This window comes from Lutzomyia longipalpis, chromosome 1 (assembly GCF_024334085.1).
Source record: "Lutzomyia longipalpis isolate SR_M1_2022 chromosome 1, ASM2433408v1".
NCBI lineage: Eukaryota > Metazoa > Arthropoda > Insecta > Diptera > Psychodidae > Lutzomyia > Lutzomyia longipalpis.
Genome location: NC_074707.1, coordinates 33,721,897 through 33,746,428, shown reverse-complemented (window position 1 = coordinate 33,746,428; position 24,532 = coordinate 33,721,897). Strand labels below are relative to the sequence as shown.

The 24,532-nt window shown below is 36.3% G+C and overlaps 8 protein-coding genes across 11 annotated transcripts; 4 read left to right on the top strand and 4 right to left on the bottom strand.

Annotated features, from left to right (window-relative positions):
* On the bottom strand, positions 1–1,091 carry LOC129786154 (mpv17-like protein 2). The gene is made up of 3 exons (XM_055821002.1): positions 562–1,091; positions 252–490; positions 1–189 (listed from the first exon to the last, which is right to left on the bottom strand). The coding sequence occupies exons 1-3, from the start codon at positions 806–808 to the stop codon at positions 1–3; spliced, it is 675 nt and encodes a 224-aa protein (XP_055676977.1). The 5' UTR covers positions 809–1,091.
* A 171-nt stretch (positions 1,092–1,262) lies between these two features.
* Positions 1,263–2,976, bottom strand: LOC129786107 (glucoside xylosyltransferase 2). The gene is made up of 3 exons (XM_055820926.1): positions 2,539–2,976; positions 1,961–2,470; positions 1,263–1,872 (listed from the first exon to the last, which is right to left on the bottom strand). Exons 1-3 carry the CDS (start codon positions 2,974–2,976, stop codon positions 1,714–1,716), a joined length of 1,107 nt encoding a protein of 368 aa, XP_055676901.1. The 3' UTR covers positions 1,263–1,713.
* A 190-nt stretch (positions 2,977–3,166) lies between these two features.
* Positions 3,167–5,310, top strand: LOC129786001 (nitric oxide-associated protein 1). The gene is made up of 2 exons (XM_055820751.1): positions 3,167–4,818; positions 4,882–5,310. The coding sequence occupies exons 1-2, from the start codon at positions 3,167–3,169 to the stop codon at positions 5,279–5,281; spliced, it is 2,052 nt and encodes a 683-aa protein (XP_055676726.1). The 3' UTR covers positions 5,282–5,310.
* Positions 5,239–6,484, bottom strand: LOC129786118 (COP9 signalosome complex subunit 5). The gene is made up of 2 exons (XM_055820939.1): positions 6,285–6,484; positions 5,239–6,217 (listed from the first exon to the last, which is right to left on the bottom strand). The coding sequence occupies exons 1-2, from the start codon at positions 6,408–6,410 to the stop codon at positions 5,324–5,326; spliced, it is 1,020 nt and encodes a 339-aa protein (XP_055676914.1). The 5' UTR covers positions 6,411–6,484; the 3' UTR covers positions 5,239–5,323.
* Positions 6,485–6,734: 250 nt separating this feature from the next.
* On the top strand, positions 6,735–8,085 carry LOC129786155 (60S ribosomal protein L10). The gene is made up of 4 exons (XM_055821003.1): positions 6,735–6,800; positions 6,948–6,978; positions 7,226–7,531; positions 7,707–8,085. The coding sequence occupies exons 2-4, from the start codon at positions 6,956–6,958 to the stop codon at positions 8,035–8,037; spliced, it is 660 nt and encodes a 219-aa protein (XP_055676978.1). The 5' UTR covers positions 6,735–6,800; positions 6,948–6,955; the 3' UTR covers positions 8,038–8,085.
* Positions 8,086–8,736: 651 nt separating this feature from the next.
* LOC129785986 (dnaJ homolog subfamily C member 16) lies at positions 8,737–13,021 on the top strand. The gene is made up of 3 exons (XM_055820721.1): positions 8,737–10,819; positions 10,883–11,087; positions 11,836–13,021. The coding sequence occupies exons 1-3, from the start codon at positions 8,883–8,885 to the stop codon at positions 12,064–12,066; spliced, it is 2,373 nt and encodes a 790-aa protein (XP_055676696.1). The 5' UTR covers positions 8,737–8,882; the 3' UTR covers positions 12,067–13,021.
* A 56-nt stretch (positions 13,022–13,077) lies between these two features.
* On the bottom strand, positions 13,078–13,821 carry LOC129786188 (MICOS complex subunit Mic10-like). Of its 2 annotated transcripts, none has more exons than XM_055821040.1 (3): positions 13,751–13,821; positions 13,417–13,620; positions 13,078–13,348 (listed from the first exon to the last, which is right to left on the bottom strand). In XM_055821040.1, exons 2-3 carry the CDS (start codon positions 13,508–13,510, stop codon positions 13,218–13,220), a joined length of 225 nt encoding a protein of 74 aa, XP_055677015.1. In that variant the 5' UTR covers positions 13,511–13,620; positions 13,751–13,821; the 3' UTR covers positions 13,078–13,217. The 2 variants fall into 2 exon arrangements, with proteins under 2 accessions (XP_055677015.1, XP_055677014.1); XM_055821039.1 differs by having other exon boundaries at positions 13,698–13,789.
* A 342-nt stretch (positions 13,822–14,163) lies between these two features.
* Positions 14,164–23,073, top strand: LOC129786086 (leucine-rich repeat flightless-interacting protein 2). Of its 3 annotated transcripts, none has more exons than XM_055820896.1 (7): positions 14,164–14,662; positions 15,535–15,704; positions 19,613–19,897; positions 19,956–20,319; positions 20,403–20,552; positions 21,089–21,273; positions 22,871–23,073. In XM_055820896.1, the coding sequence occupies exons 2-7, from the start codon at positions 15,618–15,620 to the stop codon at positions 22,979–22,981; spliced, it is 1,182 nt and encodes a 393-aa protein (XP_055676871.1). In that variant the 5' UTR covers positions 14,164–14,662; positions 15,535–15,617; the 3' UTR covers positions 22,982–23,073. The 3 variants fall into 3 exon arrangements, with proteins under 3 accessions (XP_055676871.1, XP_055676870.1, XP_055676869.1); XM_055820895.1 differs by lacking the exons at positions 14,164–14,662; positions 15,535–15,704 and adding exons at positions 16,553–16,663; positions 19,133–19,529; XM_055820894.1 differs by lacking the exons at positions 14,164–14,662; positions 15,535–15,704 and adding an exon at positions 16,573–19,529.
* The last annotated feature ends 1,459 nt before the right edge of the window (positions 23,074–24,532 follow it).

Here is a 24,532-nt window from a genome sequence, read left to right as displayed (position 1 = left end):
TTAATTTTCTTTGATTTTCTTCTCCTTCTCTGGCTCTAAGAATTTGAAGAAGGACGTTTCTGTGTGCTTCACATAGCAGAGGAACACATTGTAGAACATTGTGACGACATTTATGTACAAAACTCGATATTGCGGTGGGAGGAAGTAAAAATTAATAAATTGTGCTGCAGGCCAAATAGTCCAATCAGCCTAAAAGAAGAAAACATTAAATTAATAGGAGAGTTTGAGAAGAATTTTTGGGAAAATCTTACAAAATAAACAGTAAAGAATTTTTCTTTGAGTTCTTTGTGGCATTCTTTGATGCTTTTTTCCTCGAGAATTCCAGCTGAGTAGAAAAAGGTAATAATGCAGAAAGGTGAGAAAATTGTTTGGTCCAACATAATTTTCTTTGCCGATGTTAAAACGTCGGCTTTGGGTAAAATTCTATCCATCCATTTGTAGAAGACATGATGAAATGGTCCTGCCAAGCATCCAACAAGGAACATTTGTCCTAAAATGGGCAAAAATGAAAAAATGATGCAATTTTGCAAAATCGATAAATTAAAAAGAAGAAAAACTCACCAATTCTTTTCCAATCATAACGTTTCTGAATGAGATTTGTACGATATTCAATTTCCTGAGACATAATATCCCCCAAACCCATAAGAATGCCCGAACTTATGGTATTTGTGAGGAGAAGATATTTCCCAAATAGGGATCCCCATATCCTTGTATAGGTTGTGGGAGGGACTACCTTTCTAGCTGAACTGGGAATACTTTTCACCACTTTCCCAGGCACTTTTGTGCACAGAATGTAGAAGATTCGCATCTCCCTGACTAAATTTATTTCACTTTGGATATTATCACAGTATCCGCTCTGATACTGAAATATTCTTTCTCACTGAGGTTATGTAAGTACAAGAGATTTTGCATAAAATTTTTACACATTATCTTACAATGGGCTTCATTATTCTCTGTGAGATCTCAACAAATACGCCTTATCAATGAATGATGAGGCATCATTTTTAAAAATTAACTCCTAAAATTACGAGAAGAGTAGGAAATTAATGGGAGTGAATAGTGCGATATAAAAGGTAAGAAACGTCACTAAATTATCAAATTTTTTTATGTTTGCACACCTCAAAAATCACCTTGCTCATCGCGACTTTTTAATCTTGAAAAAAAACTCGTCTTTCTTGAAATGGGATCAGATTGCACTACAATTGATCAAATAATTAAATTCTAATTATTTTCTATGATAAAATAATGCAAAACATGCAAAATAATTCTTTTCTGTTTATTTTCTTTTAAACTTCTTAACTTTTTATGAAAAATAAATCCAGATGTACAGTTTTCTGCTTCTTCTAATTTTTATTCCGTGATCAAGTTACTTCCATTCATTTATTCCTATCTTAACTGGAAAACGAGCAATCACCGAGATTCGATTCCCTTCGTTCTCAAATTTTTATTACAGACCCAAAAAAAATCCTTTAATTAATATTTGATATCAAAGAACAAATAATTTTATTTAAAGGTTTCTTTTAATATTAAAGGCACATGATTTTTTTTTTATAAAGAAGGTTAGTGTACACATAAAAATACAAGACAGGAACAATTAAAAAAAATACTGCTGCTTCACAATCTTTTATATGGCAAGTCGATGTACTTTTTGTCCATTGTAGAATTTTAATTAATAAAATGAAGATTCAAACTTCCTATCACAATGCCAAAAACTCACTCGTAATTGTAGAAATTATCCTTGAATAATTGTTTAGCCTTGTAGAGGAATTTGTCCGTAACTTTGCCGCAATTGGAATTGGTAACGGAGATATCCTTAAATCTTACAATTAGCGGCAAAAGGAAGTGTCTGTACGGATCCGAACCGATCTGGTACTGAAACAATTTTAAAAGAAATTATTTATGAGATCCATTGAGGATTAATGATTGTTGGAGCAGGAGCTTTGATTTGATGAGGACTTACCTCTTCTATGGCAGCAAATATTTCCCTAAAGGCCGGTTGCTTCTCTGAATGAAAGTACCCACGATTCCCATGGACAATCTTCACACCACTCGGAGCTTTGCACACACTCATGTACATGCAGTGGTCAGGACGATAATTCCACTCACACGGGAAGACGTAGAGCTTCTCGGGGTGAAAGTGGAAGAGGATATTTATGAGATCTTGATCACCCCATGTTATTTTTGTTCGGTACTCCTTGTAGATGGGAAGAATCTTCTGTTCCCACTCAAAATTGCGCATTCGCGTGAGATTCATCAGCATCACACCGGAATTGAGTCCAAGAGGCCCATAGAATGGGTGCCTTGCAAAGCGATTGTACCAGCCAACGCTGCTGTCCTCGTGCTCCGGAGACAATCCCACAATTTGAGATTCATTGAATTGCTGAAACATCTTCCAAATATCCACGACAGATGACAGGAAGAGGGTATCTGTGTCCATGTACAGGACAGAATCAATATGTTTGAGAAGACTCTGTGGGAAATTGGGGAATTTGATTAAAGATCAGAGATTTTTAGAGATTCTCAGCGCTGGAGACTTACTGGGAGGAAGAGTCTCTGTGCTGCACAGGGTTTAAAGAGATTTATCCACTCCTCGCGATTTTTCTCTGGGAATGTTAGTGCCAGGAGTTCGTAGGTAAAATGTCCCTTTAGGATTTCACTCCAATCCTCCAGCTTCTCTGAGAAATTCTGCATCAAATCCTCCTCTGTGACTATGACAAATTTAATTGGGTACTCGCCGGTACTGAAGAGGAGCACAGATTTCAGCATGTTGAGCGTTTCATGGAGTCTTGAGCCACACGTTACAACAGCAACAACAATCTCCTCCTTTGGCTTCCTTCGCGACGAGATGGCATTGTGAGTGTCATCCAGGGACCACTTGTAGAGCCACAGGAGGACAATAAACATCACAAAGCAGTAGCAGAGAGACGTTAACACCCTTCTTCGTGCTATTTTCATGATTCCCATGCAAATTTTCATTCTTATCCTACTAAACACGGATTTTCGGGTACATTTTTGTGAATTCTTAAGGGGTCAGCAGGTTCGTTTGTTTGGCCACATAAACACAACTTATGAGACGACTTTTACAACAACATCTGTCATACAACCCATGCGAGGAGCGCGAGGTTGTTTGAGCATCGTGTGTGTGTGTTGTTTATCTTGAGAAAAAATGCTGAATAAACTTTTAAATTCCCTCCTCGCCAAGAAGTTGTTCTTCAGCAATCTCCGAAGTTACTCAGTGAAGGTGAAATTCCTGAAGAAACCAATAGATCCAGATGTTGCAAGCATTTTTCAGAAGCACGAACAATCCATCCTCTACAGTTCCTACAGGGAGGATCATTTCCTCAAATTGGGCTACAAAAAGAGTCGAGCCCTTCAGGAAATGATCAAAGTCAAGGAGAAAGAGATGAAGATTGCCAGTGGGAAGGTGAAGGAATTCCCTCTTGCCCTCAAGTACATCGCCAGCCCGGAAGACAGCGTAAAGTACGAGGAAGTAACAAATTCTCAATGCGACAGGATCGTCTTTTCCAAAGAGGAAGAAGAATTCCTGGACAGTATTCGGGAGAAGGAGATGAAGAGGATAAAAGCGAGATTTTCCCCGGAAGAAGAACAACCAGATTGGCTGCATGACTATGAATATTTTGACGAGAATGAGGATGCGAATGTTAAGTACGGAACTCCCGATCCAACAATTCCCATCTCAAAAGTACCTTGCAATGGATGTGGAGCTGCACTTCATTGTGCTGAGCCCAGCCTCCCGGGATACCTTCCTAGTGAAATTTTCAAAGGACGCTCAAGTACCGAATTGAAGACAATCATCTGCCAACGATGCCACTTCCTCAAGAACTACAACACAGCCCTCAATGTGAGCGTACATCCGGATGAGTATTTGCAAATGATCTCCTCAATTTCCCACAAACATGGTCTTGGAATGCTCATTGTGGATCTCCTGGATTTCCCCTCATCCATCTGGTCAGATGTTAGTAAGGTAATTGGCGAGAGGAGACCCCTGTTTATCGTGGGAAACAAAGTAGATCTCATTCCCAAAGATTCCCGCAACTACCTCAATAACATAAAAGTCCGCCTAATGGAGGAAGTCACAAAGAAGGGGCTTCTGGAGAAGAATATTAAGCACATTGCCCTCGTCTCAGCAACCACGGGCTATGGGATTGAGGAATTAATTACAAATCTTCACCACAAGTGGGGTACACGGGGTGATGTGTACCTCATTGGTGCCACCAATGTGGGCAAGAGTTCCCTCTTTAATGCCCTCCTTCGTTCGGATTACTGCAAAATCCAAGCACAGGATCTCGTGAGTAGAGCTACAGCATCCCCATGGCCGGGCACAACGCTCCGTCTCCTGAAATTCCCCATTCTTCGACCATCAGACTACAGAATTTACCTCCGGACACAGAGACTCATCACGGAGCAGTATACTAAGGGACAGGAGGCGAAATTGCGCCAAATTGAAGCCAATAAAACGGGGAAATTGCAGTACGCCACCCTTATGGGGCACATTGGACAAACATTCAGGCCTGAGCCTGAAGAAACGTCGGATTTCTTCGCAATGGGAGGGGCAAATATCCAACCACAGGCACTCAATGAGGATAATAAGGATTACAGAGATAGCAAATGGTGCTACGACACTCCCGGGATCATTCTTCCTGACCAAATTCATCATAAACTCAATATTGAGGAAATTCTGCGCGTTATTCCCAAAGAGATGCTCCGCCCGCGGGTGTTTTTCATCAAATCCGGGCTCTCCCTCTTCCTGGCTGGCATTGGGAGGATTGATTATGTCACTGGGATGCAACCAATCAGGTATGCAAGCATTGTTCTCATGAGAATCATCCGGAAAGCCCTTAATTTCATTTGTTTTTGCAGATTAATCGTTTATGCATCCTTGAAGCTTCCCATGTTAGTGTGTGAAACAGAAAAAGCAGAAGAAATATACACAGATCTCCTTCCTACGGATGCTCTCCAAGTGCCCCAGAATACCATTGAGAGATCATCCCCCTGGACAGGCCTCAAATGTGCAAAAGAATTGAATTTAATGGGCAATTACAGCAGCCTGACCGTTGCAGACATTGTCTTTGGATCAATTGGATGGATTGGGGTGAATGGGAACAAAGATCAGGAGATTTCTCTCCGTGTATGGTCACCGGATGCTCAGGGAGTATCCCTGCGACAACCTGCCCTCCTTGAGGAAGGTTTTCGCCTACGAGGGAAAAGAATTCGTGATAGTGTAGCCCACAAAATTGGCAAAGCCTTCATTAAGCAATAAATCCTTATATGAGATTGGTTACAAAGAAAGATTTGTTTTTTTTTACTTCTGCTTCACTCCGACACTGTTGAAGAGCTTGTCTTTGGCAATTTGTGCCATCAGTCCGTGAATGAGTTCAATGGAGGAACGACTGCAGTCACGAGTTGCCTTCGAGAGTCGATCTTCGGTGCGCTTCTCATGAGGATCTGCCCCGGTGACAACGAAAGGACTCCGTCCCAGGCTTGCTTCGCTCTGTTCCAATTTCTCTGACAAATCAAAAATCTGTCCAGTGGTGTAGTCAGAATTGCTCAGCAGCCCGGAACTGCCAAGAGTGTTGACCCAATACTTATTCCACAGTGAATCCAGAAGCTTCCTGTCCAGGGCGGATTTGAAGTAGCTCACTTCGAGGGAGTAGTACTGCTTGCAATGCACCCCAAAATCTTCAATCTTATTCAGCGGGATTGTCTGGTACTCTGATGGTTCCTCATTTGGGGGTTTGTAGCCCTTTGGGTATGTCCGGAAGGCACCCAGACAGACCTTTCCGGCTGAAATGGTTTTGACGTGATCAATGACAATGGCCACAAAGGGTTCCTGGAAGTTCTGATTGAGCATCTGTGTGGACACATCGATCCCCGAGAGCCAGCATCCATACCCCGGATGACTGTGGTACCATCCTATGGCGTTCTCCAAGCGCCCCACTTCCTTTGCGGACTCAATGTAGGCCGTCATGTACTCATAAGCCTGAGATTGGGCATTAACACGAGTCTCTGTGCCCTCCACAGGAAGTGCAAAGGCATCCATAACAATCATTGTATTCTCTTCCACTTTCCCCAGGAGAAGTCCCATCACCTCGAGACTTCCGCCAGAACGAGCGTGCATGACCATTTTCAGCAGGGCCAAAGCTGATATTTTGATGTCCTTGAAATAGTGAGGATCCTTGTCCCACGGACGGGCGGCCTGAAAGTATTCACATCCTTTAATTTGGAGAGATTCCGGGAGACAAGAACAACAAAAAAGGATTTACCTGAACTTGTTGTTGCTGATGTGCGTCGTATTTGAAGATTTCATCACACGCCGGAAGGGTCTCAATGTTATTCTCCAATTCCCACGTCTTCTGGGCCATTTCTACATCACTACTCCGTCCAGCCATTGCTGTAATTTATTTAATTTTCTAAGAAAAAAGTGGAAAATACTTTTTCTGTTCTAATTTCTTGCAATCTGACGGGTGGGTTGTACTAAAACTCTCCCATGATTCGTTTTGTACTAAAATTGTGTGCAGAGATTATCGGCATAAATGAGAAATTTAAATTTTTTTATATTAATTTTCCAGGCAAGATACAATAGAAAAGGTAGAAAACATTAAAAAGAAAAATTGCAGAAAATTAAAAACCCCAGATTAGATGGGAAAACTCTGAGAAAATGTCTTTCTCGGCAATGTCGTCAGAAATGATTCTTTGCAGAGAAATCGGGGAAATCTTCTGAAGGGTAGGTCGCCATGTCACTTTTCACTTCCTTTCCATTTGAAAACGTGGTGTTGAAGGTACGTGTTTGCCATTTCTTTGCAAGATTTTGTGATAAATACTCGTGATAAAGCACTTTTCCTAATTTCATAACACGCACAAATCATCCCTCTTGGTGGATATTGTGATATTTTAGCTTAATCTGTGATATTTCTTGTTTATTTCAGACGGCAAAATGGGTCGCCGTCCCGCTCGATGGTGAGTTTTTTTTCTTTTCTTTTTTTTGCAACCTTCAGGATCACCCGGAAGTTCTTTTCAATGGAGCATTTCCGGGATTTACACAAATTAGAAAGGGAGATTAAAATTCCTGCTCACGGGTGTGGTGGAAGATTGAAATTTTGCCTGATTTTCCTCCACAATCGAGCATGAGACAAGATAACCTCACTTTTTCTCGTCCGGGAAGCCCCAAAATTAACAATTTCTGTGCTTTTTCTGTGTCTTCTAGCTACCGCTACTGCAAGAATAAACCGTATCCGAAGTCACGGTTCTGCCGTGGTGTCCCCGATCCGAAGATCCGCATCTTCGATTTGGGCAGGAAGAAGGCAACAGTGGAGGACTTCCCCCTCTGCGTGCACCTGGTGTCTGACGAGTACGAGCAGCTGAGTAGTGAGGCTCTCGAGGCCGGACGTATCTGCTGCAACAAGTACCTCGTGAAGCACTGCGGAAAAGATCAATTCCACATCCGGATGCGCCTCCATCCCTTCCATGTTATCCGCATCAACAAAATGTTGTCATGCGCCGGAGCTGATAGGTAAATCCTTCGTCTTTTTGTCCCTTTTGCCCCTTTAATCTCAATGATGAGAGCTTTTGAGCACTGGGATATGAACCACGATGATTCTACCCCACATTGACAACCTCTGATTTCCTTTTTTCCTTAGAAATCTTCATTAAATGCAAGGAAATATTAACCAAACCCTTCTTTTTAGGCTCCAAACTGGGATGAGAGGTGCTTTTGGGAAGCCCCAGGGCACCGTGGCACGTGTGGACATTGGCAAACCAATCATGTCCGTGCGCTCGAGCGATCGCTTCAAGGCTCAGGTGATTGAGGCGCTCCGTCGTGCCAAGTTCAAGTTCCCCGGACGCCAGAAGATCTTCATCTCCAAGAAGTGGGGCTTCACCAAGTACGACCGGGAGGTGTATGAGGAGATGAGGGACGAAGGACGCCTGGCTCCAGACGGTTGCAACGTCAAGTACCGCCCCGAACATGGCCCCCTGACGGCATGGGAGAAGGTGCAGAAGGATTTGCACGAAGCGTAAAAAAAGGATTTTATTGTGAAATAAAAAATAAAATCATCCAAGAAAAACGAGTTTTTTTGTCCTTAATTTTTAGGGATTTTAATGAAAAATAATTGTATTTAATGCAGAATTTAATTTTAATTGGATTTGTTTGAAAAAAAGTAAAAAAAAAATGAAAAAGAATTTTTTGAAAAAAGAAAATCGTCGGCGAAATCAGCTTGAACTGCAACTGTAGCATACACATACGGCATGTGCTGACTGAGTAGACGATGTGCGAGCGAGAGGGGCCGAGGGTGGGAGCGGGATGCACTCTGCCCCTGAATTTAGACTTCCGTTTTTTGGCTTTTTACACTCTGGGGACTTTTTGAAATTAAATAAATTTGAATTTTTGATTTTTTTGATGCCAAACGACGCGGGGGCGCTTCCTACGCCCCAAAAATCACACCCGGACGGGAAAAACGCCCGGAAAATGCGAGAAAATTGCGAAAAACATGGAATCGTCGACTAAATCAGCTTGCATCGTAACCTCATTACACATATGGTATGTGCTGATTTGACGATGTGCGAGCGAGACGTCACAAAGTTTCAAAACTTTCCGTCTCTTTCTCCCGGAAAATGGGAGAAAAACACAAATGTACATTGAACTGTCAACAAATGTTACGTGACGTTCCTAGAAAATGTCCCACTTTCCATTTCGTGACAAAAGAGATTTTCCGAAAATTCTGACAGGAGAAAAAAAAATGAGATCGATTTTGTTTTATGTTAAAGTTTTTGTGTGAAAAATGTTAAAATTGAGGGTTTTTCCTCTGTGAAAAAGTCATTTTTGAGCATCGTGGTGATTCAAGAGACAGCGGAGAGTTGTGAAAATGAGATGGAGTGCATGTTTTCAGGTGATTTTCCTCATTATTGTTCTTTTCACCGTAGCAGGAACGGCCAATTTGGGCGATCCCTACAAAATTCTGGGTGTCGGACGACATGCCACCCTGCAGGAGATTCGAAGGGCTTACAAGCAGCTGGCCAAGGAGTGGCATCCGGACAAGTCGAATGATCCGGAAGCAGAGAAGAAGTTTGTGGAGATAAAGCAGGCGTACGAGCTACTGGCTGACACGGAACGACGGAAAGCCTACGATCTGCATGGGATAACCAATGAGGATGCAGCCATGTTCAGGGAGTCCCACGACTATACGCAATATGGGAGATTCTCTCCGGATCCATTTGAGGAATTCTTCGGGCATCGCTTCCACTTTGACCAGGACATCAGTCTCTTTCACAAGCTCTCCATCACGACAAAGTACTTTGAAACAAATATCCTCCCTAAAAGCCTCACGACTCCGCATTTACTAATGTTCTACTCGGATTGGTGTTTCGCGTGCATGAAAGCCGCGGGTGCCTTCAAGAAGCTCATCGACGTCCTTGAGCCCCTTGGGACGAGTTTTGCCACCATCAATTCGGGGCATGAGAATGGTTTGGTCCGGAAACTCAATGTTCATTCCATACCCTGCATCGTTCTCATTCTCGACGGGAAGTTCTACGTGTACAAGGAGAGTATCTTCAGTGTTCAGCGAATTGTGGAATTTCTGCGTCACAAATTACCGTATAAGCTCGTGCCCACGGTCAAGGATGACAATGTTCATGGTTTCCTCAGTGGTTGGAATGATAATCGTGTCCGGGCTCTTGTAATGGAGCCACGTGCCCAGCCACGTCTTCGATACCTCCTGTCTGCTTTCCATTTCCGCTTCAGGGTGGCCTTTGCCTTTGTGGAGCTCAACTCCCCCAGCAGTGAGGGAATCAAGGAGCGCTACAAAGTCCACCCGAATCTCGATACAGTTCTCATTTTCAATGAAGACTCCACACGACCCGTGGCCAGCGTCTCAATGGCCGATATTCCCTTGCAAACGCTCAATAATGTCATCTCAGCTAATCAATATCTCGCCCTGCCACGTCTCTCTTCCCAAGGGATGCTCGAAGGGGTTTGTCCGACAGAATGGAATCGTCCCCGGAAGCGCCTCTGTGTCATTCTTGTAACAGAAAACACCAACAGTCACGACAATGCACGACAATCCTTGCGGAGGATTGCTTTGGAATCATCCTACAATCCCGAGAGGGTTCGTTTTGCGTACATTTACAAGGAGAAACAATCGGAATTTATTAATGCCTTAGTCCGGAAGGATGATCAGGAAACTCTCCTGAGGGTGGTTATTATCTGGCGCAGAGACACAAAGCACATCAAATACGAATGGGTGGATGAGGCACGTCTGCATATTCATCAAATGGACAATGATTCCGCTGATCCCAACTACAATCACACCAAACAAAAATTGGATGACACCATTCAGCGACTTCTTCGTGCATCCGAAGCTCTGAGCTATGAGGCAGAAGTGAAGGATCTCCTCGATGAACATGCTCAGGGTCTTGTATCGCGAATTTTCAACAAGATTTTCCTAACAATGGAATATTTAGCTGATAATCTAGGGCGAGAACATATTCTGCCGGCAATTTCGGTACTCGGAACAGTTGGATTCATTCTCGGTGTGGGCTATTTGATGGCTTACCTGGTGCGACAGGAGGAGGAGAACATTAAGAAGCAGCAAAAGAGTAATTCGGTGAATAATAACAATGGGAATGCAAAGAGTCAGAGCACGTACGTTCCGGAACTTCGACTACATGAACTTAGGGCTGAAAAGTACAATGGATTGGTGAGATTGCTAAAACCAGGCTGTCGTACAATTGTCCTCGTGACGGATCTTCAGTCAAGGAGCAAATTAATTCCCGGCTATCACAAAGCAGTATGGCCATACAGAAAGTATGTAAAATCCTTTCATTTTTTTTCTGTGGATCATAAATTCTAATTCTTTTCTTTTTTTAGGAACAAAACTCTGATGTTTGCACACATGCTGATTGAAAAGGGGCTCACATGGTACACGGAATTGCTACGATTGTCCCTCACGGAGTCTCGCGATCTAAAAATTAATCCTAGAAATTGCATTGGCACTGTTATTGCATTGAATGGGCATCGAAAGTATTTTTGCATGTATCACGCAAAACATCCGGAAACCAATCGTGGGGCAAAGGTACGTTGTCAACACACTAAAAATAATTTTAGTAAAATTTACGAAATGAAAATTCTACGGTATTTCAGTAAATGTCATCAGTAAAATGATTTTTTTACTGAAATTTTAGTAAAATTTAATTTAGTTTACAAAAAATCTAATTTTTTGTTTTTTTTAACGAAATTTTAGAAAATTTTAACATGAGTATTTTTACTTATTTATTTTTTATTTTTAAAAACTTATTAAAATGTCTAAAGTATAGTTTAATTTAAATTCCATTTTAAAGCCATTTTAAAACCAAATTAACCATTTTAAAATTAGCCAATTTAAACCATTTTAAACCAAATTTTAAAACATAAGAACGAAGAAATTCTTAATCTTTTCGATCGCATCTTCATTCCGACTGATAACACACAATTTAGAAGAATTATTATGAAGCGCTTTGCATAGAAAAATCTACAGTTTTAGTACTTTTTACGTAAAAAAATAATTTCTTTTCACCAGGTTACAGAAAATTTAATGTTCAAAAAGAATATTTTATTTATTTTTACTTAAATAAATACCCCAGAATTAAAAATTTAGCGAAAATATCAAAAGCAATTAGTTTATTTTAAGAAAACACTTAAGAAATTAACCAATTTTACGTTTAAAAACAATAAAATTTCCCATAAAAGTACAATTTAGTAGCAAATTTACTAAAATTATTTTTAGTGTGAAGATTTTGGAATAAATTGAAAATTCTGATTTTTTTTAAATTAAAATTGCACAGAGAATGCTCAAAATGACGCGGCAGCTGAGCAACAACTACAGAGATCCCGAAGCTGGTTCCTTCTTGGCCATGGACAGTGAATCAGATAGCTCAGTGAGTACAGAATCAGAACCGCGTATTCTTCTCGAGGAGAATCTCCTCGATGGGTTGAGTAATTGGCTCGATAGGCTCTTTGAGGGTACAACCCATAGATACTATATTAACTATTGGCCAGATTTCCCAACAAAATAGTGGCATTAAAACGTTTTAAGAGTAAAAATTAGCTGAATTTTGACGATAAAAATGGTTTTTCAACATACAAGAAAACAAAAAAAATCTATAATATACACAGAGATAGCACCAAAACTTTCATGAAAGGAATAATAATAAAAAAAAAGATTCTAATTATTATAAATTTAAATTATTCACAAAATTAGTGATAATGCGCCCAGAAAAATCATCGTATTTGGCAGAAAAAAAAGAACAAATAATAAATAATTAATTATTGAAAAAAAAACAATACCTTATACCAAATAATAAATTCTAGTCACAATTTTTATAAAAAAAAACAAACAAAAATGACATCATTTCGCTGGATATAAAAAATAATAGTTAATAAAAGGAAAAAATGCTGTTTTCTTAAATACCAATTTAAGATTTTTCAATGAAATGCTCTTACACGATACCATAGTTGTTTATTGGCATTCGATTTGCAAAAAAAAGAGTAGATTTGTACTAAAGAAAAAAAAATGTGTGAAAAAACCCCTCGAGAGAGTTTTTAAATTAATATTGTTCCCGTTAGTGGCATTTTTTTTCTCTAAGGATTGTTAGGAAAGGTTTTATATTCTTTTCTGTTTAATGTGTTATTAGTTAAATAAATAAGATTGATTCTATTTTGCAGTTTTCCCCGAATTTTTAAATAAAATCAATAATGTATTCCTAATTTTAAAGTGCCAAGTGTTTTTGCAATCATCATGTTCATTGAAATCGTTACCAATTTTACCTACATTTAATGATTTAATTTATTTAATGAAGAAACAAATTAAATGTAATAAATAAGGAAATGCTCGATAAAAATAAATTTAAAAAAATGTTGTATGAAGGAGAAAATAAAGAAAAAAATCACACTCGTAGAGGAAAAATTCATATTATTGGAATAATGATAAATATGAAGAATTATTCAATAAAAATGAATATTAAATGAAAATTGTATTTTTCTTCCACTAAAAAACTCTTAATTAAAAATAATTTTACACAACAAACTTCGCTTTCATTCTGAGCTTGATTTTTGCATGCTCTTTATTATTTTTTTAATTTTCTTAAGAACTTTTTCTCACCGGTCGCGCGGATCGAATTCACAAAAAAAGAGGAAAACTATGCGTGGTCAGGACGTGGGAGGCGCTCTAGGAATTTAAATCTTTCTCACATCGTGTGTACGCCACGCCGGTACCGAAGCCCGTGCCCAAGACCAGGGGCCAGCGCCTCCGTTTGAAGAAGAGCAGGGAAAATACGGCTCCTAGTGCCAATCCACCAGCTGAAAACGTCAAAAAAATTATGTAATCATCCCAAATATTTGCACAACTTTTCTCTTTGAGGATTTACCTGACTTGACTAGGACATCTGTGAGGCACCGATCAATCTTCCGTCCATACTCATCCTCCCCGAAGGGTTTAAGTTCCGTTTTGGCTGCGGACATTTCCTTCCGGGACTGCTTTTTTGCAACTCGAGTGTATTTTTTCTAACCCCTGAGAGTCCTCCTGATGGACCTTGATGGCTTTTTCCACCACAATAGATGGCCCAGCACACCTGAAAAACCCCCAAATACCAATCAATGAATCACCTGGGTGGGAATGGAAGGGAAATCAAGGGGATTTTTCATCTACTTTCAGGTGAAATTCACAATTTTCCCAATTTTTTAGGTAACACAAAATTTTACCTCTTCAACTTTCCGGAACGTTTTACGTGTGTGTGTGTGTCGTCGGTTGCATCAGCTGCTGTTGTATCTGTATAAAATTTACCGGATTCGCATGATAGGTAGGAAAATATCGGATTAAGCAGACGATGTAACCCAGTAAAAAATGTGTTTGCAGAGAAACTCTTGGATTTTTATAGGACATGTCCTCTTTATTGGATTGGAATATCATTGGACTGCTTTTTTTGTATGTTTTTATGATTATTAGATTAATTAAATAAATTAAGAAAAAAGATTAATAATAAGAAATATTTATATTTTTTCTTCGTAGGATAAGAAATTCTGGACAAGAGCAACGCAAATTGTTCTTCAAAAATGTCCCGAAGTAATCTCAGCACTGTAGGACATGTCATAAGAATGTCCATGAGGCATGTCAAACGGAACAGTAATGAAAGTTTAATGGGTACGTCCTCCGACATGTGTAATTGAATTGATAAGATTGGGCTGTATTTTGGGCTTTGTGATAAGATTAATGCAGTGAAATGTGTTTGTGAGATGATAAAGATTGGTGTGAATGCATAGGAATACACCCATATGGCCGGGGAATGCGTATTTTTTGCAATCCAAAATAGTGGTGGCCGAACAAATGTCAACTTGTCTCGAAGAAAAGGGGACAAAGTTAATTTTTCTCCGCTCTGGTCGCATGAAGAAGCAATAAAAATGCTGTAAAAATACCACCCAATCCGATATTGCATGCTGGAGAGATTGAGAGAAAGTGAATTGTACATGTAGGATTTCCGCAAATTGCACAAAAACACCATCATCCACACACAATTGTGGGCATCAAAAGGGAGCAGCGGGGAGAGAAGAAAAAAGGTGTGAAAGATCATCAAAATTGCACGGATTTTACTCCCAAAAATTACATCGAATTTCCAGGTATTTTAATCAATTTTCTCCTTCCTTCTATTGAACCTTTTTGTGAATTATTTTAATGAATTTGGGAGGTTTTTGTGTCACAACAAAAGGAATAAAAGCCGGAAGATTTGAGAAATTCTTCTTATACGCACGGCAAAACTTTCCGGGTGCTTCGAAATCAATTTGATGCCTCCTCTTCTGCGGTACCACTCTGTTGTACATTCGATACACACTCTATTTTACGACTCACGGGCTTGTGCAGGCAGCATTTTATCGTAAATTCCTATTGCCGAAATGCCACACACTACATCGCTTACACACGGGAGTTTATTTTATTAGGGCTGAAAGAGTTGAAATTTTCTCAGGATGACCTTGAACCTTACCTTGAACTCTGTGTTTCATTATTTTTCTCAACAACACGAGTGGTCATCTCAATGCTTTTCACCTCATTGCATTTTATGAATGTCATAAACTCTGCAAAATTCTTTTGATAGAGTAATTAATACGTCAAGAGAACACGTTACTTTTACGAATTCCAGCGACGCTATGATTTTTTTTCTTTAAAAAAAATGAAAATTCAATGAAGAAAAATGCTTTTTTTTTTTAAATTCTTTGATCATTTTGTAGTAGCTGTGAGCTTAATAAAAGAATTTAATGTAATAGAAAACACCTTTGAAAAACTCCCACAGGAATGAGATCTTCTTCTCCTCTGACCTATGATGAGATATGCTGCTCTTTCTATAAAAGAAGCAAGTGTTTGTGGGCGGATTATTTCGCATTCGATTGCTTTTTTCACATCTTGAGACATTCCTTAAATTCACATGTGCTTCTCTCTTTTTTTCATCTTCTTCAAATTTATTTACCTTCTGTTGTTTTTTTTTTACTTTTTGCAGATCAAAGAGTTGGTAGTTTGGCAAAAAAGAAAATCTCTATAGGAGAGCATCATCGTACATTGCAAATCAGCAGGAAGTAAAGCATGGAAAGCCCCGGCGCAGCTGGTAGACGCCGTGGAGTGCCGAGAATCAATGCAGAAGATCAAGCACTCGATCAAATTGCAAAAGAGGTGAGTTCTTAAAAAGTTGAATGATATTTTATTTATTTGGTGGTTTGAAATGGCTTCTTTAAAGACAGTGTTGTGTCAATTTACGTCTTTAAAATGAAATTTTTGCTTCAAAAATAAATCTAAAATAAGCCTTAAGAATGACAAACTCTAAAGAATAAAGTACAAATTGACTAATAACGACCACATAATAAAGAAAGAGAGAATCTCTGTTCGTTAAAGAACTGTTAATGAGAATATCTAATTAAAAAGAAATATAATTATATCAATAATCTCATAAAATCATAGTTTACATAATAAAAAACATTGTAAAAAAAATTGTTGATTTGTGAAATATAGTCACGCGTGTCTGAACATTTCTCTCTGCTGAAGAAGATTTACATTATCAACACTCACTTTCCTCATCCACTGATTTCCTCCTTGCACTTTCTAATAAACGCGTTAACGTTTTTGCACAAAATCGCCAGAGGAAGATAATTTTGGCTCGTGTTTGGGGATAAAATAACTTATTTTGTGAATTTTATTTGATTTTCTTGATTTTGTGACTTAAAAAAAAGTTAATAAGAGAGTTGCTTCAACTTGAAGTCTCAATTTTCTTCTCATCAGCAAAATCAGAAGAATCCTGTGTGAAAGATTTCTGAGTTTATTTGCTTGTAAATTCCGTAAAATCATGCAGTTTCAGTACAAAGTATGTAGAGTTGTTATTCCTGCTCAATTTTATCGTGATTTTTTTCTTTATTCCCTCTTTCTGTTGTCCAGACACAGTGACGTCGTCTTGTGTCAACTTTTAAGTTGCTCATGTCTTCGAATATTGTGATAAATTCGCAGAAATACAAACTACTTGTTGTGGAAATACCAAGAGGATTAGTTACCGGAATACCTTCGTTCAAGAAGCACGTTTGTGTGTCTTTTCTATTTGATTTTTCTTTTCATTCAGCGATAAGGAATTTTTCTTGTCAATAGTAAAGAAGAAAATTTTATATTTAATTTATTTCTTTTCTGTATCAAACAAAATGAATTAACAATTCAATTTTTAACGAGATTTAAGTGATTCTGGACATGAGACAAAATTGGGCGTGATATCATCTTTGGATAAATTCTTTGAATTTTGTGAATCAACATGTGAATGATTTTTTACACATAACACGAAAAAAAAATTGAGAATCCACAGCGACACTCACTTCTCCAGCCACTTGTATGCTTGTTTCGCATAAAATTAGCATATAAAGAGTTGTAGATTTATTGCTGCAGTGCGTTCCCTTGATAAGAAAACTCTTATTAGTTATCTCACAGCAGTGAACTTGTGCGTGTAAATGGAATGTGGATTAGCTTTTGTGCTGCTCTAGCTAACTTTTTTACTTAGCGAGTGTTAGTTCAAATTAGAATTATAAATATTGTGCAAAGCTGTATTTGTGATACGTAACTTTTTGAAGGAAAATTCCCTGGCTAATGGATAAATTTTCTTGCAAAAGATTCCGATGAAAAGTCTCAAAGCACATGAAAGTGTTCTGTATATAATATTTTCTCTGTTTTCTCTCCACTCAATTGCATTTCAGCACAACTCTAAATTATTAAATCAACTATAAGAATGTGTGAGAATGATAAAGTGAAGGAGACGATCGTCTCACTCAAATGCTCTTTTAAAAATATATTCTTTTTCACACAAACGAAAAGAAGAAAAAATGTGCTGCTTATTGAGAATGTATTAATATCGAGCAACACTAGTTTGTTAATTTTTGTGAAAGAGACACAATTTTATTCATGAAAATTATTCTGTTAAATATTTATTTCCTTCTGTGTTGAAAAGTCTTTATTTTTTGATAGAGATTTTAAGATTTATATCAGTTTTTTTTTTAAATATTAAAATGCAGAAAAACCAGAAAAACCCTTAAAAGCAAGAAAAAGATCCTTTCCCAATAACTGCCAAGTTATTTTGCTAATGATTGTAAATGTTTGTACTATTACGGATTATATTTTATTGTTATGTACTTATATCGCTGCTATATGTTACCTACACTTGAATTTTTTGATAATTCTTTGCGTATTTATTTGGATTTGGATATTACATAAAATGTTATCACATTTTTGTACAAATATTCGCATTTTTCTGTAGTATCTTTCTTTGACTCACTTGAGAAATGCAAACTAGTTCATACAATATTATTCGTATTAATGTTTAAGACGTTGCCACGTATAGAAGTCGGAAAAAATAGTATTTTTATCTACCGTATCTACATATTAAAATATCTGAAGAATTTTAACTAGATTAATAATTAGAATCGATGTAAAAAAAATTGTTTTCTAAAGAATGTGAGAGAGTAGGTAAACAAAGTGGCAGAAATGTTTTCCTGGTTGTGGAATTTGTGGTCTAAAGATGATGTAAGGTCAATTTCTTACCTTAAGAATAGATTTTAAAATTCTAAAAAATCAAATTTGTATTCTTGGTGTTGTTTTAATAAAAGATAATAAAACTGGGACGTGGCTAAAAATCTGTTCAAATGAGACTTTTTTGAAAATATGTTGTTATAATTAAAAAAAACTCTAAAAGTAAAATGTAAAAGAATCATTTTGGATTCAAGATTTTTAAAGAAATTACAAAACATATCAACGACTGTGAATTAGTCGTTGTTGACAATTAGTTTTTAACGTTTGACATTTCCTTTTGACATTTGGAACGTTTAACGCTTCAATTCAAACGTTTGACACTTCGATTCTGACATTTGTTTCTCCTTTTCGCGTATTTGACATATCTTTTCTAACATTTGACATTTCTTGTGTATTTGACGTTTCTTTTTGAATTTTTTTTCGAACGTTAAATTGACATTACTTTTCTAATGATTGACGTTTCTTTCTAAAATTAATCGTTTGTTTCCTAGTGTTTGATACTTCCTTCCCATCGTTTGACAACTTTTGATTTTTCTAACGTTCGGCATTTTTTTCTATGTCGTTTAAAAATCTTTTATCTGATTTTTTTTATATTTAAATACCCAAACACCCTCCCTGGCTACGTTACTGTCCAGGGGGCCAAGACGTATTAAAAATAAAGGTCAATCGTTCCTCGAAAGCGATTATCATCAATCGTAAAATATGTACAAATATGATGCAAAAAGCGTACGATCTTTTAACTCATTTAATGTTTATTTTACTGTAATAAATCATTTACAAATTTTATCCACAAAATTTAAAAGAAAATATCTCATTAAAAAGAATAAAAAAATGCCCATAAAATGCAAAATAAAATTATTTTAAACATTCCCTCACTCCGAGAAGACAAACAGTCAATAAAAAATGAATCACAAAACACTTTTTTTGAGGAAATGTAATGATACTTTTTTTTTCCTCCAAAAGTGTATGAAATTCATACGTGCAGATACCATTTTCAATTTAATACCTCCTTATCTTATCGATTTCTATTCCATGCCATATTGGAGGGGTTTTTGTACGAATGATAAGGCAAAGCAGGGTATTCTGGAAAGTTATTTGTGAACACAGACACTTGATTGTATCACGTTAAAGGCAAAGAGTTGTTCCTTCTTATTCAAAAGTGCAGCAGAGTGTGATAAAAAGAAAATCGAGGAATGGTGAAAGATGTTGAAGATGTCAGAGGAGACAGATACGTACAATTTAGCTGAATTTTTCAATGAAGAAAACAATGATGTGACATTACTAAAAGCCAAAGATTCCAATATTGGAAATGATGAGACTGTGTGTGATTTGACTGAGGAGGAGGAGGTTTTCCCAACGCCGAGTGAGCAAGAAGATGGAAGTTTTACTCCTGAGTTGGATGATGAAGTTATTTCGACATTCCTGGAGCATACAAATAATCTTGTATGCAACGAAAAAAAAATAAAAGATGATTAATTTTCATTTTATTTGTTAAATTAATTTTCTTTTTGCCTTTTTGTTCACAGGCTGAAGCACGTTTGGCCGCAAGACGTCAAGCACGTGCTGAAGCGAGGGAGATTCGTATGCGGGAACTTGAGCGACAGCAAAAGGAGCAAGAACAAAATGCTGATCGTGTGTATGATATGCACAACAATGCCAATGCGGATACAATTGGAAGGAGTAGAATTGCTATATCATCCGTGTCCAATTCAACTGGATTGCGGAGTAGTAGCACAATATCCCGGAGAAGTAGTGAAGATTCACTCGAAGAGGAAGGACGTAGTCTCAGGGATGTTCGATATGAACTTAAGGTTTGAATTTTTTTGTAGAGATTTTTTTGGGAACTTTTTTTAATGGTGGAATTTACAGGAGATGGAAGATCGCTACCGAAAGGCCATGGTCACAAATGCACAGCTCGACAATGAGAGAGCTTCACAGTCATATCAAATACAATTGCTAAAGGATAAATTGGAGGAATTGGAGGAGAGTAAGGCCCAGTTAAATAGAGAGCATAAGGATAAGTGTCGTGAATTTGAGGCGCTCAAGCGGAATAATGAGAAACTTCAGGAGGAATTTAAATTGGTTCAGGGTCAACTTCAGGAGCGCGATACACTAATTGCACAGCAAGGATTAGTTATAGTTATGGTGGAGAATGAGGATGGCACTGATGCCAAACGGACTCTAGTCAGCGTAGATAATGCCCAGTTTTTGGAGTCTGTACAGGGCTCTTTAGGTACTTAACTATTTCTTTCTTTTTGTACGAAATCTTAGAGAGTTGATCAATATTTAATTTATAACCATTTTGAATGTGTTTAGATGTGCGATTGAGGAAGTTGAAGGAAGAGAAGAATCAACTACAGGCAGAATTGCAAAAGCTGCAGGAACAGATGCTAGAAATAAAGACACAAGGGCGACGATCGGGGTCTCTCAATGGGCCTTTTGGGGATGATATTGAAGATATACAGCGTGAGTGTGCTTCTCCTTCTACCATTTGAACACCATTTATTACATTTTGTACTGATTAATAAAAATGCATGCAGAATTTATGTGTAGTCGTTATCAATCATGAAGTAAACTCATTTAATGATTGACGTAATTTTTTAAAAATATATCATTATGAGGAATGAATTAATGATGGTCAGTAATTAACTTTGCAAGTGTGTGTTAGTTTCTTAATTATATCACAAATATCAGTCTACTCATTCTTTTGTAATTCATTGACAAAATTATTAGCAGGTTTGTAATGTCTCTAAATCCAGTTTATTGTTATTCTCTCTAGGCCATCAAAGGCAAAGAGATAACATTCCTCATCATATGACGCATAACTTTTTTTTTCATGTCAATCTTCAAGCGTGCTTTAGTAGAACAATATAAACAAATACATTTATGGTTAGTGTTTGAGTAAAAGAAAATTCATCTAAAAACGTGAACAAATTCCAAAATTGACTACATTTTATTTTTTTTTTAGTGAGTAATGAATTGTTGTTTGTTACATATTTCAGGAGAAGCAAATAAACAAATTGCTGAATATCGGTACAAACTCCAAAAAGCCGAAGCTGAAGTAGCAACACTACAGTCTACATTGGCCAGGTCAGAAACACAAGTGATTCGATATAAAAGTACAGCTGAAGCTGCTGAAAAAGCCGAAGCAGAGTTGAAGATTGAGAGAAGAAAATTGCAGAGAGAGGTAAATTTCATATTTTTTCAAATTAATTTAATTTAAATATTATTTTGTATTTTTTCTATATTCTGTGTAATTTTTTTTTATTACAATGCAATAGTTTCTTCTTTTGTTGAATTAGTACGCGCATAACGCAAAACATTATTTCAGAAATATTTCATTGAAATATGGGACGAATGTCACCCGCAATAGGCGCAAAATGATTTATTCATCGGGATTATCTCGTTGTTGGTACTACATAAATAGTTTGAGAGAATGTTTCCTTTTTTTTCCTTTTCTTTTTGGTGCAAAAAAAATGTGAGATTTCCCCTGAAAATCCCTTTTTTTCTAAAAATGAAAATTCTAATATACAATCCGTGTTTTTATTTTTATGTTCCTATACACTGGAAAGGAGTTTAGTCAATTTGATACTCTCTCAGACATGGAAAATTGTGTTGAGTTTCATTGAAAGTTAAACAGACTTTTCATGTTACTGTAAATCATGTTAAAAAGATTCTAGAAGAAAAATTTTCATAAAAAATGCATAAACCACGCCCCTGTTTTACCTCTTCTTGCATTTCTTGTACATGAAGCAAATGCATCAATGCTTCATTGAAGTTTGTTAACCCTGCTAGGCTATTCCGTTTAAATCCTTCATTTTAATTAAGTAGAATACTTTTTTTAAAAGGGATTGAAGTTATATTTTTGGATTTAAAAAAAATGGGCGGTATCTTTTTTTTTCAAGAGGGCTTGACTCATATTTTCATTTATTGTTAAAAATCTACTGAACCGATTTTGATGAAAATTTGTGGAAATCATCTTCAAAGAACAAAGTAAATTTAGGAATCGAGTTTGTTTTAATTAGACTAATTTTCTTGGAGTTTTTGAGCAGTTTTTAACTTCAAAATATTTCAGAATTTCAGCTTTCAAAATTCTTGGTTGATTCTCAAAAAAAAATTTTAAGAATATTATTCCTGAAACTTTTATTTCAATCGGTCAACAGCTTTTAGGAACAAACAGGAAATGGGTTAAGAGATATTTCCTTGAAGCATATGCTTATTAGCTTTCTGTGTACAAAGAAGCAAAATAAGAAACAATAGGGGAGGGGCTTTCGTAATTTTTAGTAAATCTTGTTTTAAAATTATCCATCAGATTCTTCTAAAAAAAATATAAACCAAATTATGCTTCTGTTTAATGTTTTATGATCCTGTGTGTGATTTATAACTTTCCATTGATATCATGAGAGGGATGTCATAAATATGAATAAACTCCTTTGAAAATTAGACATATATTTTGTAAATAGAGTGAAAATCATTTAAAGACGACACTGTGTTGCATTTAATAATTTCAATATGAATAATTTGAGTAACTCTCGAAAAACGAACCTTTGAAGAAAATTCTGTAGAAATGATAAAATCAAATTAAAGTAAACAAAAATATTGTTGCACAGTGTCGTATATTTCCGTGTAAATAACAAAATATCATTTTTCAATAAATTTTTATTTTACCTAAAAGAGATCTGTGTTAACTAATAAGATATAATAACAAATAAATGTTTTATTGCATTTTATATTATCTTTCTAAATATTTGCATTCTTCTCTTCTTTTATTTTTTTTAATGCAGAACCGGGAAGCAATGGAGCGATTAGAGGAGCTTGAAACGGAAAATAATCACTTGCTGAAGAGGATGGATAAGCTCAAGAATGCTAAAAGTGCATTATTTAAGGACATATGATATCGAGATATTAATATTCTTATCATGTGGTCGGTTGTCATGTCTTTTGTGTAAAATTTGTGGTGATGACGGTATATGAGTGTGTTTGAAAAGATGGCATTTTTTTCTTTTGATGAAATAATTTTCATGAAGCATTTTTTTTTCAATTCAATATTCAAACAAATTCAAATTGAATCTCGAAGAAAAATTTCTTTGCAGGAACTAATCAAATTTATATAATAATTAAAACTAATAATGTTTGTAATTTTTTTTTTACTTGTAAAAATGTTCTCTCTTTTACAATTTGTACAAGATAAAGAGATTTTTTGTTGAAATGGATATTTAAAACAAACTCAAATTTGTAAACAATAATTTAACAAATAAATTTTAGAGAAAAAAATCGAAAGATTTATAATTTGTATAATATATTTTATAGATTTCTCATGAAGTAGTAGGTATACATAAATAATGAGGAATGAACAGAAATTAACTTATTCGTCCCCTAAACTTACCATTTTACTTGCATTCAGCATTTTTTTTTGTATCATTCATGCCTAACTTACAAAATTCATTTAAATGAAGAATTTAATGCAGTTACTTTACAAATAGATCTTAAAATAAAAAAACAAAACGAATATTCAAAATGTTGCGAATGTTTTTTAACAGCTTTTTTCTTAACAGGCGTTCTGTGAAAACTCCTTTAAAATGTTGAACGCATGATGTAGCCAATTTATTGCAATCTTGTAGCGTTAATAGTTTTACTTTTTCATTAAAAAAAATTGTTAATAGTAAGCAAGAACATCATGGTATAATGTATCTCATTTACAATATACACACATTAAACACAATTCAAAAAAAACAGAAAATAAGCTAAAAAAAACCTTTATAGTAAAAATAGCAATTTTTATTTGCAAAAGTGATCATTAGATCCGGTTTGCTGTTAAAATTTTTTATATAATTTATTTTCAATAGCAATAATAAATTATCAAATTTAATACAAAGATCTTTTTCCATTAATCCTTGATGTCCTTTCATTATTTTATAGTTTATTCATATCAACTTTGCACTGAAGCTCCACCAAGTAGAAACGTTTAGAATTGTGCATGAATTAACCAATAAATATTCCATTTTAGTTCTTATTTATCGATCTTTAAAGTGAGATTTTAGGCTTTAAACTTCTCTCATTTTTTTTATAAATTGGGGGAGGAGCTTCAGTGTAAAGTTGCTTTGAATAAAATAGGCTAGATTGAAATTTACCTCTTCTTCCGACTTAGCAAACCAAGTTCATTCAACGAAAGCAAAGATTTTGAGGGAAAATCGAATAATGGTGCTATGCTTTTGAAATCAGTTTGTAAAATCTGGATCTTGACATTTTTTATCATTCCCTCTCTTTCCCACTAACGCATTTCCTTAATTTTCTTTTTTTTTTCTTGTCAAGATCCAGTTTTTAAAAACTGATTTCCAAAGCATAGCACCATTAATCATCCGTCCTAAAAGGCCTTCTAACCAAGATTCTTCCAGAAACGAAGTTTTCTAATATTTTTGCGATTTCTTCGACACTTATTTTAAATC

Coding starts and splice junctions, on each gene's coding strand:
- LOC129786154 (XM_055821002.1), bottom strand. CDS start 808: ATGCGAATCTTCTACATTCTGTGCACAAAAGTGCCTGGGAAAGTGGTG. Junction 491..561: donor TTATGATTGGAAAAGAATTG/GTGAGTTTTTCT, acceptor TGCCCATTTTAG/GACAAATGTTCCTTGTTGGA. Junction 190..251: donor AATTCTTTACTGTTTATTTT/GTAAGATTTTCC, acceptor TTCTTCTTTTAG/GCTGATTGGACTATTTGGCC.
- LOC129786107 (XM_055820926.1), bottom strand. CDS start 2,976: ATGAAAATTTGCATGGGAATCATGAAAATAGCACGAAGAAGGGTGTTA. Junction 2,471..2,538: donor CACAGAGACTCTTCCTCCCA/GTAAGTCTCCAG, acceptor AATTTCCCACAG/AGTCTTCTCAAACATATTGA. Junction 1,873..1,960: donor TATTTGCTGCCATAGAAGAG/GTAAGTCCTCAT, acceptor AAATTGTTTCAG/TACCAGATCGGTTCGGATCC.
- LOC129786001 (XM_055820751.1), top strand. CDS start 3,167: ATGCTGAATAAACTTTTAAATTCCCTCCTCGCCAAGAAGTTGTTCTTC. Junction 4,819..4,881: donor ACTGGGATGCAACCAATCAG/GTATGCAAGCAT, acceptor TTGTTTTTGCAG/ATTAATCGTTTATGCATCCT.
- LOC129786118 (XM_055820939.1), bottom strand. CDS start 6,410: ATGGCTGGACGGAGTAGTGATGTAGAAATGGCCCAGAAGACGTGGGAA. Junction 6,218..6,284: donor ATCAGCAACAACAAGTTCAG/GTAAATCCTTTT, acceptor GAATACTTTCAG/GCCGCCCGTCCGTGGGACAA.
- LOC129786155 (XM_055821003.1), top strand. CDS start 6,956: ATGGGTCGCCGTCCCGCTCGATG. Junction 6,979..7,225: donor GGTCGCCGTCCCGCTCGATG/GTGAGTTTTTTT, acceptor TGTGTCTTCTAG/CTACCGCTACTGCAAGAATA. Junction 7,532..7,706: donor TCATGCGCCGGAGCTGATAG/GTAAATCCTTCG, acceptor CCTTCTTTTTAG/GCTCCAAACTGGGATGAGAG.
- LOC129785986 (XM_055820721.1), top strand. CDS start 8,883: ATGAGATGGAGTGCATGTTTTCAGGTGATTTTCCTCATTATTGTTCTT. Junction 10,820..10,882: donor GCAGTATGGCCATACAGAAA/GTATGTAAAATC, acceptor TTCTTTTTTTAG/GAACAAAACTCTGATGTTTG. Junction 11,088..11,835: donor AAACCAATCGTGGGGCAAAG/GTACGTTGTCAA, acceptor AAAATTGCACAG/AGAATGCTCAAAATGACGCG.
- LOC129786188 (XM_055821040.1), bottom strand. CDS start 13,510: ATGTCCGCAGCCAAAACGGAACTTAAACCCTTCGGGGAGGATGAGTAT. Junction 13,349..13,416: donor AGATGTCCTAGTCAAGTCAG/GTAAATCCTCAA, acceptor TGACGTTTTCAG/CTGGTGGATTGGCACTAGGA.
- LOC129786086 (XM_055820895.1), top strand. CDS start 19,290: ATGTTGAAGATGTCAGAGGAGACAGATACGTACAATTTAGCTGAATTT. Junction 19,530..19,612: donor TGGAGCATACAAATAATCTT/GTATGCAACGAA, acceptor TTTTGTTCACAG/GCTGAAGCACGTTTGGCCGC. Junction 21,274..22,870: donor GAAGAAAATTGCAGAGAGAG/GTAAATTTCATA, acceptor TTTTTAATGCAG/AACCGGGAAGCAATGGAGCG.